The sequence below is a fragment of the Gallinula chloropus genome (genome assembly GCF_964237585.1).
Source record: "Gallinula chloropus genome assembly, chromosome: 32".
Taxonomy (NCBI): domain Eukaryota; kingdom Metazoa; phylum Chordata; class Aves; order Gruiformes; family Rallidae; genus Gallinula; species Gallinula chloropus.
This window is the reverse complement of record NC_140117.1, coordinates 800935-813561: the sequence shown is the minus strand read 5'-3', so window position 1 is coordinate 813561 and position 12627 is coordinate 800935. Positions and strand designations below refer to the sequence as shown.

Sequence of the window (12627 nt, the reverse complement as noted above, 5' to 3'; positions counted from 1 at the left end):
CATTTGTTTATCTGCAGGGCTGTTCAGCTGTTTGGGTTACATTTTGTAGCTGCACTCACGAAACAGCTGACACAGCTACAGCCAGATTCTCTGTGTGCCCAGTGCTGCGATAAAGGATCCCTGCTTAACAACCACCAAGGCTGCTGAGTTTTGACTGCGGCTTTTCGAGGGTTCAGTGCCTGGGGGAAGGGGCCGAGAGCAGGGCCGGGCTGGGGGGAAGAAGCGGACTTGGGGAGCCCAGGGGTGACCCCAGGCTGAGGCATACGGGCGAAGTGGGGCCGTGGGGGATTCCAGGACCCTGAGGAGGGGTTGAGGGGGAACTGAGGGCTGGGCGACCCATGTGGGGTCCCAGGCGGAGGGTACAGGGGGGCTGTGACTGCCCCTCCCCTTTGCGCTGCTTTCGGGCTTTTGCTTTCCCTTCTGCCAACCTGCAGGGACTGGATCTGCCTGGCACCCGGTGACATCAGACACCATTGGCAGGCAGGTGGTGCTGCAGCCAATCGTGGGGCGAGGGGCAGTGCGAGGGGCGGGGCTGGCAGCGAGGTCTCTACCGGAGCTGGGCTTATTTGGCTCATTCGCTTCATGCAGACCCGGAGTGGAATGGTGGGGCTGGACCAGGCGCTGGGTCTGGGGCTGTTGCTGGGGCTCCTCGGTGGGGCGGTGTGCGGTGAGTGCGGGAGGAGGCCCAGAGCCCTTTCCCTGGGCCTGGGCACCGGGTCCCCCCCTGCTCCCTTTCCTGGGCTCCAGCGCTCCATTCCCTGGGCACGAGGACCCCTCTTGACCCTCCTCCACCAGGAGCGCCAGGACCACCCGGGCTCCCCTTCCCTGGGATCTGGGAGCTCCTCCTGGGATAAATGAACTCCCAGTCCCTCCCACAGGACAGTGGGTTCCCCCTCAGAATTCTCCCCACCTTGCCCCCATCCCAGATTCACCTTCCCCTCTCCAACCCACCCCCACCCCTGATCTCCTTCTCCTTGGGAACCTCCATCATTGATGCTGGGGACCCCCTGGTCTTCGTGGCAAGCAGGACCCCCTCTTGGGCACACCTCGGTGCCTCAACATCCCCTCCTCCAGTCCCATCCCTCCTGCACTGTGGATCCCTGCGCCCCCCACCCCTCACTGTCCCCTGTGTCCCCACAGAGCTCCACTCCCTGCGCTACTTTGACATCGGGGTGTCAGAGCCCAGCCCAGGAGTACCCCAGTTTGTGTCCGTGGGGTACGTGGACGGGAACCTCATTTCGCGCTACGACAGTGAGACGGGGAGGATGGTGCCCCAGGCAGACTGGATGGCGGCCAACCTGGACCAGCAGTACTGGGACCAGCAGACCCAGATGGGACAGAACAGTCAGCAGATTTACCGCATGAGCCTGGCTATACTGCAGGAGCGCTACAATGAGAGTAGGGGTGAGTGTGGGCTGGGGCTCTGTGGTACAGGAGAACTCCCAACCCCTCAGAAGACCCTTCCCTGCTCCACGGTCCTGCCCCGGCCTGTGTCGACCCTGTCCTGCCCTTAGCCACTGTCAGCAGGTTCCCAGCGCAAGGGGGTGACTTGTCCCAGAGCTGGTAAGGCCCCCCCACCCAGCACATCCCCCCCATATCCAGTGCCCAGCACCCCATCTCAAGCCTGGCTGCCACATTCCACCCCTCACCGTCCCTGTGGTAGTGGAGACCACCAGAAACAGAGGGGCTTCTACTACGTGTCCCTGCCCCCCCCCATTCCTATGGTACTTTGTACCCCCCCACCCCAGAGCCACAGGGGCTCCCCCAACCCATCCCATCTCCTGTCCCTGACCCCAAATATTCAGGATCCTGTCCCATCCCCTTGCTGTCACAGGGTGCTGTGGGGCTGTGTGCCAGCCAAACCATCCTATGGGCACCAGGGGTCTGTGTCAAAGCTTTATGTGACACCCCAAGTGCTGTGGGCCCTGGGCAGGTGTCCTGGTTTTGGTCAGGATGGAGTTAACTTCATTTGTAGCAGCGGATGGAATGCTGCGTGGATCTTGGCTCTCAGCTGGGGATAAAACCACAACAGCAGGATGGGGGCAGCTCTCATGTTGGTGCCCAATTTCCTTGGGGATTACATAGAGATGGAGTGGGAGGTGCTGCTAGGGGGGCCTTGCCCCACTGAAGGCCCAGGGCTGCAGCAGCCCCTCAGCCCCATCTCCCTGGTTGTGTTTCAGGGGCTCACACACTGCAGCGCATGTACGGCTGTGACCTCCTGGAGGATGGCAGCATTAGGGGGTATGAGCAGCATGCCTATGATGGGAGAGACTTCATTGCCTTTGAGACAGACACGATGACGTTCACTGCAGCAGATGCAGCAGCACAAATCACCAAGAGGAAGTGGGAGGCAGATGGGACTGTCGCTGAGGACAGGAAGCACTACCTGGAGAACACCTGTACCGAGTCACTGAGGCAATACGTGAGCTATGGGCAGGCCGTGCTGGAGAGGAAAGGTGAGGGGAGATGGGGACCCTGGGGAGGGGCCAGTGTGGATGTGTGTGCCAGCCCTCACTGCCACCCCCTCCCCAGAGTCCCCCATGGTCCAAGTCTCCGGGAAGGAGACCCAGGGGATCCTGACCTTGCACTGCCGCGCTTACGGCTTCTACCCACGGCCCATCACCATCAGCTGGCTGAGGGACGGTGAGGTCAGGGACCAGGAGACCCAGAGGGGCAGCATCGTGCCCAACAGCGACGGCACCTACTACACCTGGGTGTCCATCGAGGCCCCTCCTGGGGAGCAGGACAAGTACCGGTGCCGTGTGGAGCACGCCAGCCTGGCTGAGCCTGGGGTCTTTGTGTTGGGTGAGTCTGGTGGCCTTGGGCACATTAAAGAGTGGGCTGGGGGGTTCCCCTTCCCCTCCTCACCACCCTGCTCATCCCCAGAGCCAGAGTCCAACTCATCGACAATCGTGCTGGGGGTGGTTGTTCCCCTTGCCATCCTGGCTGTCATTGCCATCTCTGGATTCATCATCTGGAAGCGCAGATCAGGTAAAGCCCCAGGGTGTGGGAGGAAGGTAGATGACAGGGGGCTGGTAGGGGCTGTGGTCATGAGCCACAACTCTCTGTAGAGCCCCTGAGCCTGAGGGTAAAGTGCAGTGGATGTTGATGCCTCTTCCTCTCTTCTCTTATGTCCACTGTGCCCACAGCGAGCACAAGGTGGCAGCTCGCAGCTGTTTCCTCCCCATAGACATGGATGGGAGCTCTGGCAGCTTGGCCAAAGGTATGACATGGGATTAGGGGGGTGGATGGGGCAGGCCCAGCTCTCTGTGCTCCCCCTTGAAACCCATGGTCAGAGCGACACTGGGCTGCTGGTGTGGGACACTGAGACCACCATAGCAGAGGGTTGGGGACAGGGACTTTGACCTGGGTGACACTGTCTCTTCCTGCCATCCTTGCAGTGATCACAGTCTTACTGCTCCATGAGTGACCAGGGCAGCTGGATGTGGCCCTTGTGGTCTCAGCAACTGGAGAGGCTGGGAGCTGCCTGCAGAGAGCTGACCACACTGCGCCAGCACACGGTTTGTTACTGACCATGCTTGTGTTCTGGAGCAGCCGCTGCGCGTACTGAAGCCCGGCTGCCCGGGATGTTGCTGGGCATCTCCTGGTGATGGGAAATAGTGAATGATTCTTCTGTTTTTCCTTTGCTTCTCCACATGGCTTTTGCTTTTGCCTTACTGAACTACCTTAGTCTTGGTCCCCACAGGTCTTTTTTCATCTTATTTTTCTTCTCTGAAGCTCGGGCACCTGATGCCACCGATCATCACCCTGTGCCCACCTTGTGCAGGCACTTACCTTTTCGGCAGGAGAAGGATGCAAGCACTCACCAACACCTCCTGCTTGTACTGCAGTCTCCTTCCTTACCACTTCTGTCTGTGTGGATGCATCAGGAGTCTTGGGGATGATTTTCTCTGTTGGACACTGGTTTTTGCTCTCAGAAGAGTCCCCACTATTTTGGCAGAGACCCAGAGCACTTCCCTGGGCTGTGGACCTAGAAGCAGACCTCGATCTCCCCTCTTTCAGTAGCAAACCATGACCCTTGTCCTGCCACTTGGTAAAAGTCTCTCTCCATCTGTGTTCCTTCAAGTGAAGCTGCAGCAGTCACAGCCAGGCAGCTGGGCCTGGACATTGCTGCCTGGGCAGACCCCCATTACATAGATGTCCAAGAACTGTGTCCCTGGAGAGCATCAAGACAAGGACCAAGGAAACCAGGTGGCTAAAGTTGGAGATGCTCTGGTACACCTAGAGTGGGAAGGTCGTCGTGAGCTGTTCGTAGTTCCATGGGCCTGTGGGACATGGGGGCTGAGACACCATGGACAGCTGGGCTCATGATGGAGAGTGGACCTGACCTGAGCACTGCAGCCATCGCCCAGGTCATGCATCAAGGTTAATGATGCACCAGAATTGAGACAGTGAAGCTTCCTGGTGCAAAGGACAGTGGACAAGAGAATCCATCTCCAGGGCCTGAATTAGGGCCATCCCCTGCCACTGTCCCCTGAGATCTGTATCCCCAGCTTGCCCACCTCTGTGTGAGATGGGGGTCAGACTGGGGACACAGGGAGAATGAGTTTGGGGGGTCACCTCCTTCCTGTGTCATAGCCCCAGGGCAGGTGGGTGATAACAGTGTGGGCACCTTCCTGGGTGGCTGCCACTGTCACCTGTTCCCAGCTCCAGCTCTCCGGTCCATACGCAACACTGTGTGGAGCGAGCAGGAGAAGAGCAGCAGCTCCTGGGGGATGGCAGCCACATGCAGCAGAGGGGATGGCTGGGGACACGGCAGGGATGCCAGGGGGGATACAGTGAGGATATGGGAGGGGATGTGATGGGGACACAGGTGGGACAGGGCTGGGAACACGGCAGGGATGTGGCAAGGGGATGGTGGGGATGGGTGTGGCAGTACTGCTACCCTGAGGGAGCAGCAGCATTAAACACCAGCCGAGCGAGCTGGCAGCAAAGTCTTGTGCCTCTTGGTCTGGTTTGGTTTTAAATCGGTTGGAAGCAGCAGCGCTGAGGGACTGACAGGCTGACTCCTCTTCTTCCCTCTGCTGTCAGAGTGGATCCAAAGAATGTTTCTCAATAGGTGCTTTATAAATACATAAATAAATAGATAAATAAATAAATAAATAAAGTGTCTATATTTCTATCCCCCCTCACTGCAGGGGACATAGCAGGGGGCTTGGCAGGGACATGGAAGGGAAAACTGAGGACACGGCAGGGATGCAGTGGTGACATGGCAGGGACATGATGGGGATGGGAACACAATTGGGATGCAGCTGGGCATGTGGGGGAGACATCTGGGGACACAGCAGGGATGTGTTTGGGACATGGTGGTGATGGCTGGGGACATTGCAGGGACATGGTGGGGATGTCCCATGGGCATGGCAGGGATATCTGGGGATACATCGGGGATGGTTATTCACACGGTGTGCTGGTGAGTCATGGTAGGGATGGGGGGTGACACCAGATGCAGTGGGGACCCATTGGGGATGGGTGGTGGCAACAGGTGGCAGTTGGGACCTGTTGAGGACATTGTGTGAAGGGTGGTGGCAGTACCTGGCTGTGCAGGTAGGTGAGGATTGACACCAGGGGCAAGACCACTGACAGTGCTGACAGTCCGGGCACGACTGTACAAGCCCTTTAGCCTCAGCAACTGACAGGTGGTGTTGTCGTTGAAGCACCCTGGCAGATTGATGAAAGGATTCATGTGATCTCCGAGCCTGTGCACAGCGCTCTGCTGAGGGAGCAGCCCAGGCTGGTGCTGCCAACCTGGCTGCTCTCTGATTGCCTCTGCCAGACCCTGAGTTAGTCCCGTGTGGCTGCCAATATGGGTAATAAAGTGCTGATGCTGTTGGTTAGACAGGAGGAGCCAGAATTCCTTAAACAATCTATATAATCTCTCATCTGAACCCCCTTTCAATAGTGCCCGTTCCATTCGGGTCACTATTCCCACCACACACAGGGAGTCACAGACCAGAGGAACCGGTTCGGCTTTCCGCTTGTCACACACTCTCACAACCGCCTGCAGCTCCAGCTGCTGATTGAGGCTTGGGCTCCTTTGAATAGCAAATCCTGCCATTTCCCATGCTCCTGCCATGGAATCGCAGCCTTCTGAGCTCTTCCCCCTGCATCAGTGAACACTGGAACACCCCGAACCGCACACCCAGACAACAAGGGCTTTTCTTCTGTTGGACAGTTCTGTGCTGCTGTAGAGATTCTGTGTGGTGGGTAATGCACTTGCACTTCCCCTGCACGGTCTGATAAAGCTATTTGCAGGGCAGTGCTGTTCCTCAAGGCCCAAGCTAAATACTCTGCTGCTGATGGAACAACAATAAATGTGGGTTCTGTTCCTGCAGTTTCTACTACGTGACTGTGGCCTTTTACACTGACCTGGGCTGTCGCCTCCAAACACAGAGTTACAGTTCCCTTTGGCTGCATGGGCAGGAACACCCATTCTAACAGCCTTAAGGGACCTTTGTCATTAGTCCACTGCATTATAACAGCAAACACACGTTCTGTTTAATTAACGACTGTGACTCCTATGTCCCACTCAGCATCCCATCCATGGGTATATGTATTTTTGATTTTGTTACTAATGACTTCCAGGGCCTTTTTAGCTTCTTCTGACAGGATTCTGGGTGCTCCTGCACCACCTCCTCCCTTGAGCAATGCCACTACAGGTTCCAGTTCCCTATTCGTAATGCCACACAATGGTCTAACCCAGTTAGTATCTCCAAGCAGCTTTTGAGCATCATTTAACGTGCTGACCTCAGCTGGGATCTCAATCCTTTGGGGTGTTACGGTACTTTTATCAATCTGCCACCCCAGAGATTTCCACACTGGCTTCTTTTGAATTTTCTCTGGAGCAATCTGTAACCCCTTGCTTTTCAAATGCCCTGTCAACTCATGAATCAAACTGTCAATGTCCAAATTTGTTCCCACAATCAGTACCTCATCCATGTGATGATTAAAGATGAGATCAGGATGGGCTCTTCGTACTGGAGCAAGTGCCCAGGCTACATAAGCCTGGCACACAGTGGGTGAATTTTTCATGCCCTGTGGGAGCACCACCCAATGACACCTTTCCATGGGTTCAGTTTTGTTTACAGTAGGGACTGAAAAGGCAAATTTCTCATCATCATCAGGGTGTAAAGGACCCTAATTTAAACATTCCAATTTTTAGGTCTCACGTTTGGAGGTGGCAGACCGGGCTGCGAAGCTCCCGCATCTTCCATCACTTCACTGACTTTTCTTACCTCGTGCACCAAGCGCCATCTCCCGTCCTGTTCAGGGATGGTAAAAATAGGCGAGTTCCACGGGCTTGTGGAGGGCTGGATGTGTCCCTTGGCCAGTTGCTCCTCTATTCAATCCTGGAAGTGGGCAAGTTTTTCTTTAGTAAGCGGCCATCGCTCGACCCAAACGGGGGGTTGTGTTTCCCAGGTGACTTTTCAAGGAAGCTGCCCACTTTCAATGGTCGCCATCCAAACTCCATCTGCTCTGTGCCCAGCCTTGCTCTCAGTGGATAAACGCATCCCTGAGCCTGTGGCACATCCCAACAAATGCTGCCACCCGATTCCTCAGGAGACAGTGATTTCTGGGGGAGTTGGGTGGGAGGTGTGGATGGGAGCGGTGGGTGTAGAGACCAAGTGGGTCCCTGATCCGATGGCTGACGAGGCAGATTCTGGCCAGGCGGCTTCTGGACCGTCTCCGTAGGGCTTTTGTCCCTGTGCAGAGGGGAGGACGCCGGCGAGAGCAGCGGCTGGAGAGGGGCGTGGCCATGCAAATCGAGAGCAGCAGGGCGCGCACGGGCTGCTGGGAGTGCTCGGTGCGGAGCTCTCCGCCGGTTTCCCGGAGCCGGGAGCAGCGGATCCCGGCGGGAAGAGGCGGGATAAGCAAGGGAATGCGAATGCGAGCGGGACCTGAGGGTTTTGGGGCCGCTGTGGAGCATCCGTGAGTTGTGTGAGTGCCGGCGGGGGTGTGTGGAGGTGCTGGGGGATGAAATGAAGGCATCCGGTCTCCACTTGTAGCATGTTGGGAAGCAAAGGGGGGACTGAATAGTTCGCACCCGCCTTGGGGTGATCAGCGCTGGGGCCGAGATGCGCCTGCCCAGACTGGCTGAAATCCTCTGTCTGGTGCCAGCAGGAGCAGCTGCTCCTGGAGGAACTGGTGTCCCGGGTGAACCAGTGGGACCAGCTGGTGCGGGACCTGGACTGGCGCTAGTGGACGTGAGAGTCCCGAGGGGGAGGATGATGATGGGCGGGGTGTCCGACTCCCTCTGCCCCTCCCTTCCCCTCCCTGCAGGGCGCAGGAGGAGGATGCTCGCCTGGAGCGAGGCCTCAGCCAGCAGCGCCGCAGCTTCCCTCGCAGGGAGACCTGTGTCATCACCTGAGGGATCCCCCACGGGACACCCCCCACCACCACCAAAGACCGGGAGGAAGAGGAGGAAGAAGGAGCAGCAAAGCCCTTGCGATCTGACCCCCATCCCCAAGCCCCTCTGCCGCTGCGGGAGGAGGGGGGGGGGGAAATGGGGCAGCCTCCCAACCAGCCCCCCGAAACCCAACATTCCCACAAAGATTCACACATCCCACCAACAACCCCTGGGGATTCTCCTCCCCCAGGAACCCCCAACACCCCAAAGCCCCAACCCCGCTTCCTACAGGCTCCCCCTTCCTCCCCAGCTGTCCCCCTCCCCTTTACCTCCTCCCCCCCGAGTCCTACAGGCCCCCCCTTCCTCCCCAGCTGCCCCCCTCCCCTTTACCTCCTCCCCCCCGAATCCCACCCAGGCCCCCCTTCCTCCCCAGCTGCACCCTCCCCCCTTTACCCCCCCAATAGCCCCCAACAAGCCCCATCCACACATTAAATCTCCTTTATTGCTTCTGGCTGCACTCAGTGACCTCCGGGGGAGGGTTGGGGGGGGGGGGGGGTGGAGTCCCGGGGGAAGGGGGTGTCCCGTGGGGGGTCCCTCAGGTGATGACACAGATGGGGTGACACCAAAGACTCCCCAGTGAGACACATCTCACCTGACACTGAGTTACTCATTCTGGGGTGATCTTTCAATTTTGGCTCTCCAACAAGCTCCTCCAGCTCCCAGCCTGGCACCCTCCAATGTCCAACTGGTCCCTGAGCACAATGTCACGTGCTTTGGATATCCTTGTCATGGGATTGTCATCCTGCCTTGGAGTAATTGCCTAGGAACCCATCAGCCATGGGCTGGGAAACCCCAGCATCCAACCTCCAGAGGGGCCCATCACCACTGTAGTGTTTAACAGTGCTGGGCCACCATCTCTTTGGGATCCCTTGACTCCAAGACCCCTTGGGCACACCACCTTTGGGCACACCACCTTTGGGGTGATTAACCACAGGGTCCACCCCTCTGGATGCTGAGCCCTGGGGGCCCAGCACTTTGTCTTTCAAAAGACCTTCAGGCTGTGGTGCCCACTAAGGTGCCCACAAGAAGCCACCAGAAGAGTCTTCTACCATCCCGGGTGGCACCTGCAGGGCTTGTGGGCTCCTTCCTCTCCACCCATCACTGATGATGATGATGAGCCCACCCTTTGAACACGGGGCCCAAGTTCTGGGCTACCAGGAGACTGAGCGACAGTGAGAACCCAGTGAAGGGCCCCTGAGCTGCTCCATGTCTGAATGCCTCTTGGAGAAGCTGGTCAGCCAGAACTGACCAGCCTAGAGAAGGTTTGGCTGCAGGAGGTCTGCCCATGTGACATCTCAGCCATGGCAGTGACAGGACAGGAGGTGCAGGACACAAATCTGGACAGACAGTGATTTGGGAAGATGCTTTTTTACTGTGGGGGTGCCCAAGGCTCTTTGGGGAGATTCTGGGGTCTCTAAGAGTGGAGGGAAGTAGGGCCAGCAGGATGGGGCTGTGGTGGTCTCCAGGGCTTCTTTGAGCCCTTGAAGGGCATTGCTTGCCCCTAGGATCTCCCAGGGCTGTTTGGGACCCCTTCAGGACCCCACAACAGTCCCAGCTCCCCCCGGGGTACAATGGTGTTTCCCTGGCCAGGGGACAGGAGGTGGCACAGGCCAGAGTTGGGGTGGGGGGGGCTCAGCATCCCCCCCAGGCCAGCGTGTGGAGGCGGTGGGCAGCATCGCGCAGCCGCCCGCGGTGCTCGAGGCAGCGGTGCAGCCCGGGGGGGACCCGGGCCAGCCCCCAGCGCAGCCCCCAGCACCCCGCGGCGATGGTCCCCGTCGAGTCGCTGTCCCCGCCGTGCAGCACCCCTCTGGCACAGAGGTCCTCCCAGCACCCCCCGGCTGCCAGCAACGCCTCCAGGGCCACCATGGGCGCATCGTGGCCGCTGCGCCCCGGCCACCCCTGCAGTGCCCAGCCCAGGTACGCTGCGTCCCGCTCGGCCGGGGAGGGCAGGGGGGGCAGCGTCGCTGGGCCACCGCCCTCCAGAAGGCCCCGGGACTCCAGGTACCTGCGGGGACATGGAGGTCACTGGGAGCACTGGGGGCCCTGGGAATGCCGGGGGGCAGCAGGGACGTGGGGGGATTGGGGGCAGCAAGGACAGCGGGGGAATGGGGGAACTGGAGTCAGCGGGGATGTAGTGTCACTGGGGTCACTGGTGACACCGGAGCGGTGGATGCAGTGGGGACACCGGTCACAGCAGGGAAACCAAGAGCACTGGGGATACTGGGGACACTGGGGGCAGCGGGGGTGTTCAGCCCTCCTCAGACACGCTTCCAGTGTTGAGGGTGGCAACACTGGAGGGATCTTGGGGACACTGGAGGGATCTTGGGGACACTGGGGACATCCTGGGGGCACCGGGGGCAGCAGGGACACAGTGGGCACTGGTGACCCTGCAGATTGACTGGGCACCAGGGTCGGCAGTGACACCAGTGACCGTGGGGCAGGGGACACTGGGGACATCGAGGCTCTGGCACAGCACAGTGACACCAGTGACAGTGGGGCAGAGGACACTGGGGACATCGAGGCTCTGGCACAGCACAGTGACACCAGTGCACTGCGCTGCCAGGACTGGGAGAGAGCCTTGTGATGCCCACAGAGGATCTATAGAGTGCTAGCAGGGGATCCATAGTGTCCCTATAGGGGGCCTGGGGGGGATCTATAGGGTGCCTATACTGTGCCCATTGGGATCTGTGCTGCCTGGTGCCCCCTGAACTCCCTGCCCATCCCCTGCAGACACAGAAAGGTTCTCAAGAAATGGCTTTTAATGAAAAATCAGAACAAAACAGTAATCAAAGGTACTAACTACAGAATCAACACCCTTCTTCCCTCCCTCCCTCTCATTTTCCCCCCATGGTAGAGCCTGGCAGGGTGTCGTCTTCCATGGGGACATCTGTGTCCGCAGAGATGTCACAGACTGTGACAGTGTCCACATCCATAGCGACAGGACAGGTGTCCCAGCCTGAGACACTGTCCACATCCATGGGGACCGGACTGTCTGTGTCTCCACTGGAGAGGAGGGACTGTGTGCAGACAGGGAGTGGGTGGTCCTGGGGAAGCGATGCTGCTGTCCCCTGATGGCTGTAGGGCAGGAACAGTTGGGGTTGTCCCTGGGGGGCTGTTGGTGTAAGCAGGCTGCTGGGTGTCTGCAGCTGTGTGGTCCCTGAAGCACAGTGCCAGGCAGAGGAGCGATGCCGTGACTGAGCAGTGAGGGGGTTGCCAGAGGCAGACTGGTACTGGAACTGGGGAGCTCTGATCAGCTGCCGCTTGGCAGATCTGCAGGGGGGAGAGGGAGATGTGTCAGGCTGGGGGGCGGAGGGAATCCCTCAGGCACCCGCCGATCAGGCCCCAAGCGTGGACCAACCTCTGGTCTGTCCCAGCTGAGTGGGAGGGTGCAGGGAAGGGCTGCTGCTGCTGCTGCCCTGGCAGTTGGTGGAGGTTGGTGGGTGCTGAGAGAGAGACATGAACACACGCTGGTGACCATATCACCAGCTGGGCCAGGAGCGTGCGCGAGGGCACTGAGAGGGAGCAGGGAGAGGGGCGAGAGGGGCTGTGGAGTTCCCCAGAGTGTGTCCCTGAGCAGCCAGGAGTGGGGTCAGGCCTTACCTCCAGTGTAGGGGGTTGGGAAGATGGGTGGCATCATGGTGGGGGCAGAGAGACCCCATGAAGTGCACCACAGAGGTGGGAGCGCCATGGTCGCTGGAGGGTCAGCTACAGGATGGTGTCTGGATGCTTCTGTTTGCGTGTATCCTTGGTAGCAATGGGGCCACTCCCAGAGGCCTTTGCTGCCCCATGCTCCATGGGCATAGAAAGGGTTAACAAAAAGGTTACAGGAAGAGTTACCCTCCATGGCTTCATGTCCAAGTGGAAACCACTACAAAGTGCTGCCCCTCCAAGGTTCATCCTGCCACCCATCCTGTTGGATATTTGTACCCGTGACACGCACAGTGGGATCGAGTGCACCCTCAGCAAGGTGTGGGTGACACTGAGCTGTGTGGTGTCTTTATACACTGGACAGAAGGGATGGTGTCCAGAGGAAAACTTGGCACATGTGGTTTTGGGTGCCTTTTGGAAGCTTTCCTATACTGTTAAAGAAAACATCAGGTGGCTCAAGGCCGGAGTCTCAGAATCACACGATTGGGAAAGACCACCAAAGACCAGCAAAGACCACCAAAAGGATGGTGATGGACTCCAGACTGGGCAGAAGC

The 12627-nt window shown here is 58.7% G+C and overlaps 1 protein-coding gene across 1 annotated transcript; it reads left to right on the top strand.

The window, feature by feature from the left end:
- Positions 1-582: 582 nt before the first annotated feature.
- LOC311202927 (class I histocompatibility antigen, F10 alpha chain-like) lies at positions 583-8386 on the top strand (the record flags this gene model as incomplete). The annotated part of the gene is made up of 8 exons (XM_084277572.1): positions 583-667; positions 1141-1404; positions 2181-2456; positions 2533-2805; positions 2887-2991; positions 7181-7293; positions 7730-7947; positions 8299-8386. The coding sequence occupies 8 exons, from the start codon at positions 583-585 to the stop codon at positions 8384-8386; spliced, it is 1422 nt and encodes a 473-aa protein (XP_084133698.1).
- Between the last annotated feature and the right edge of the window lie 4241 nt (positions 8387-12627).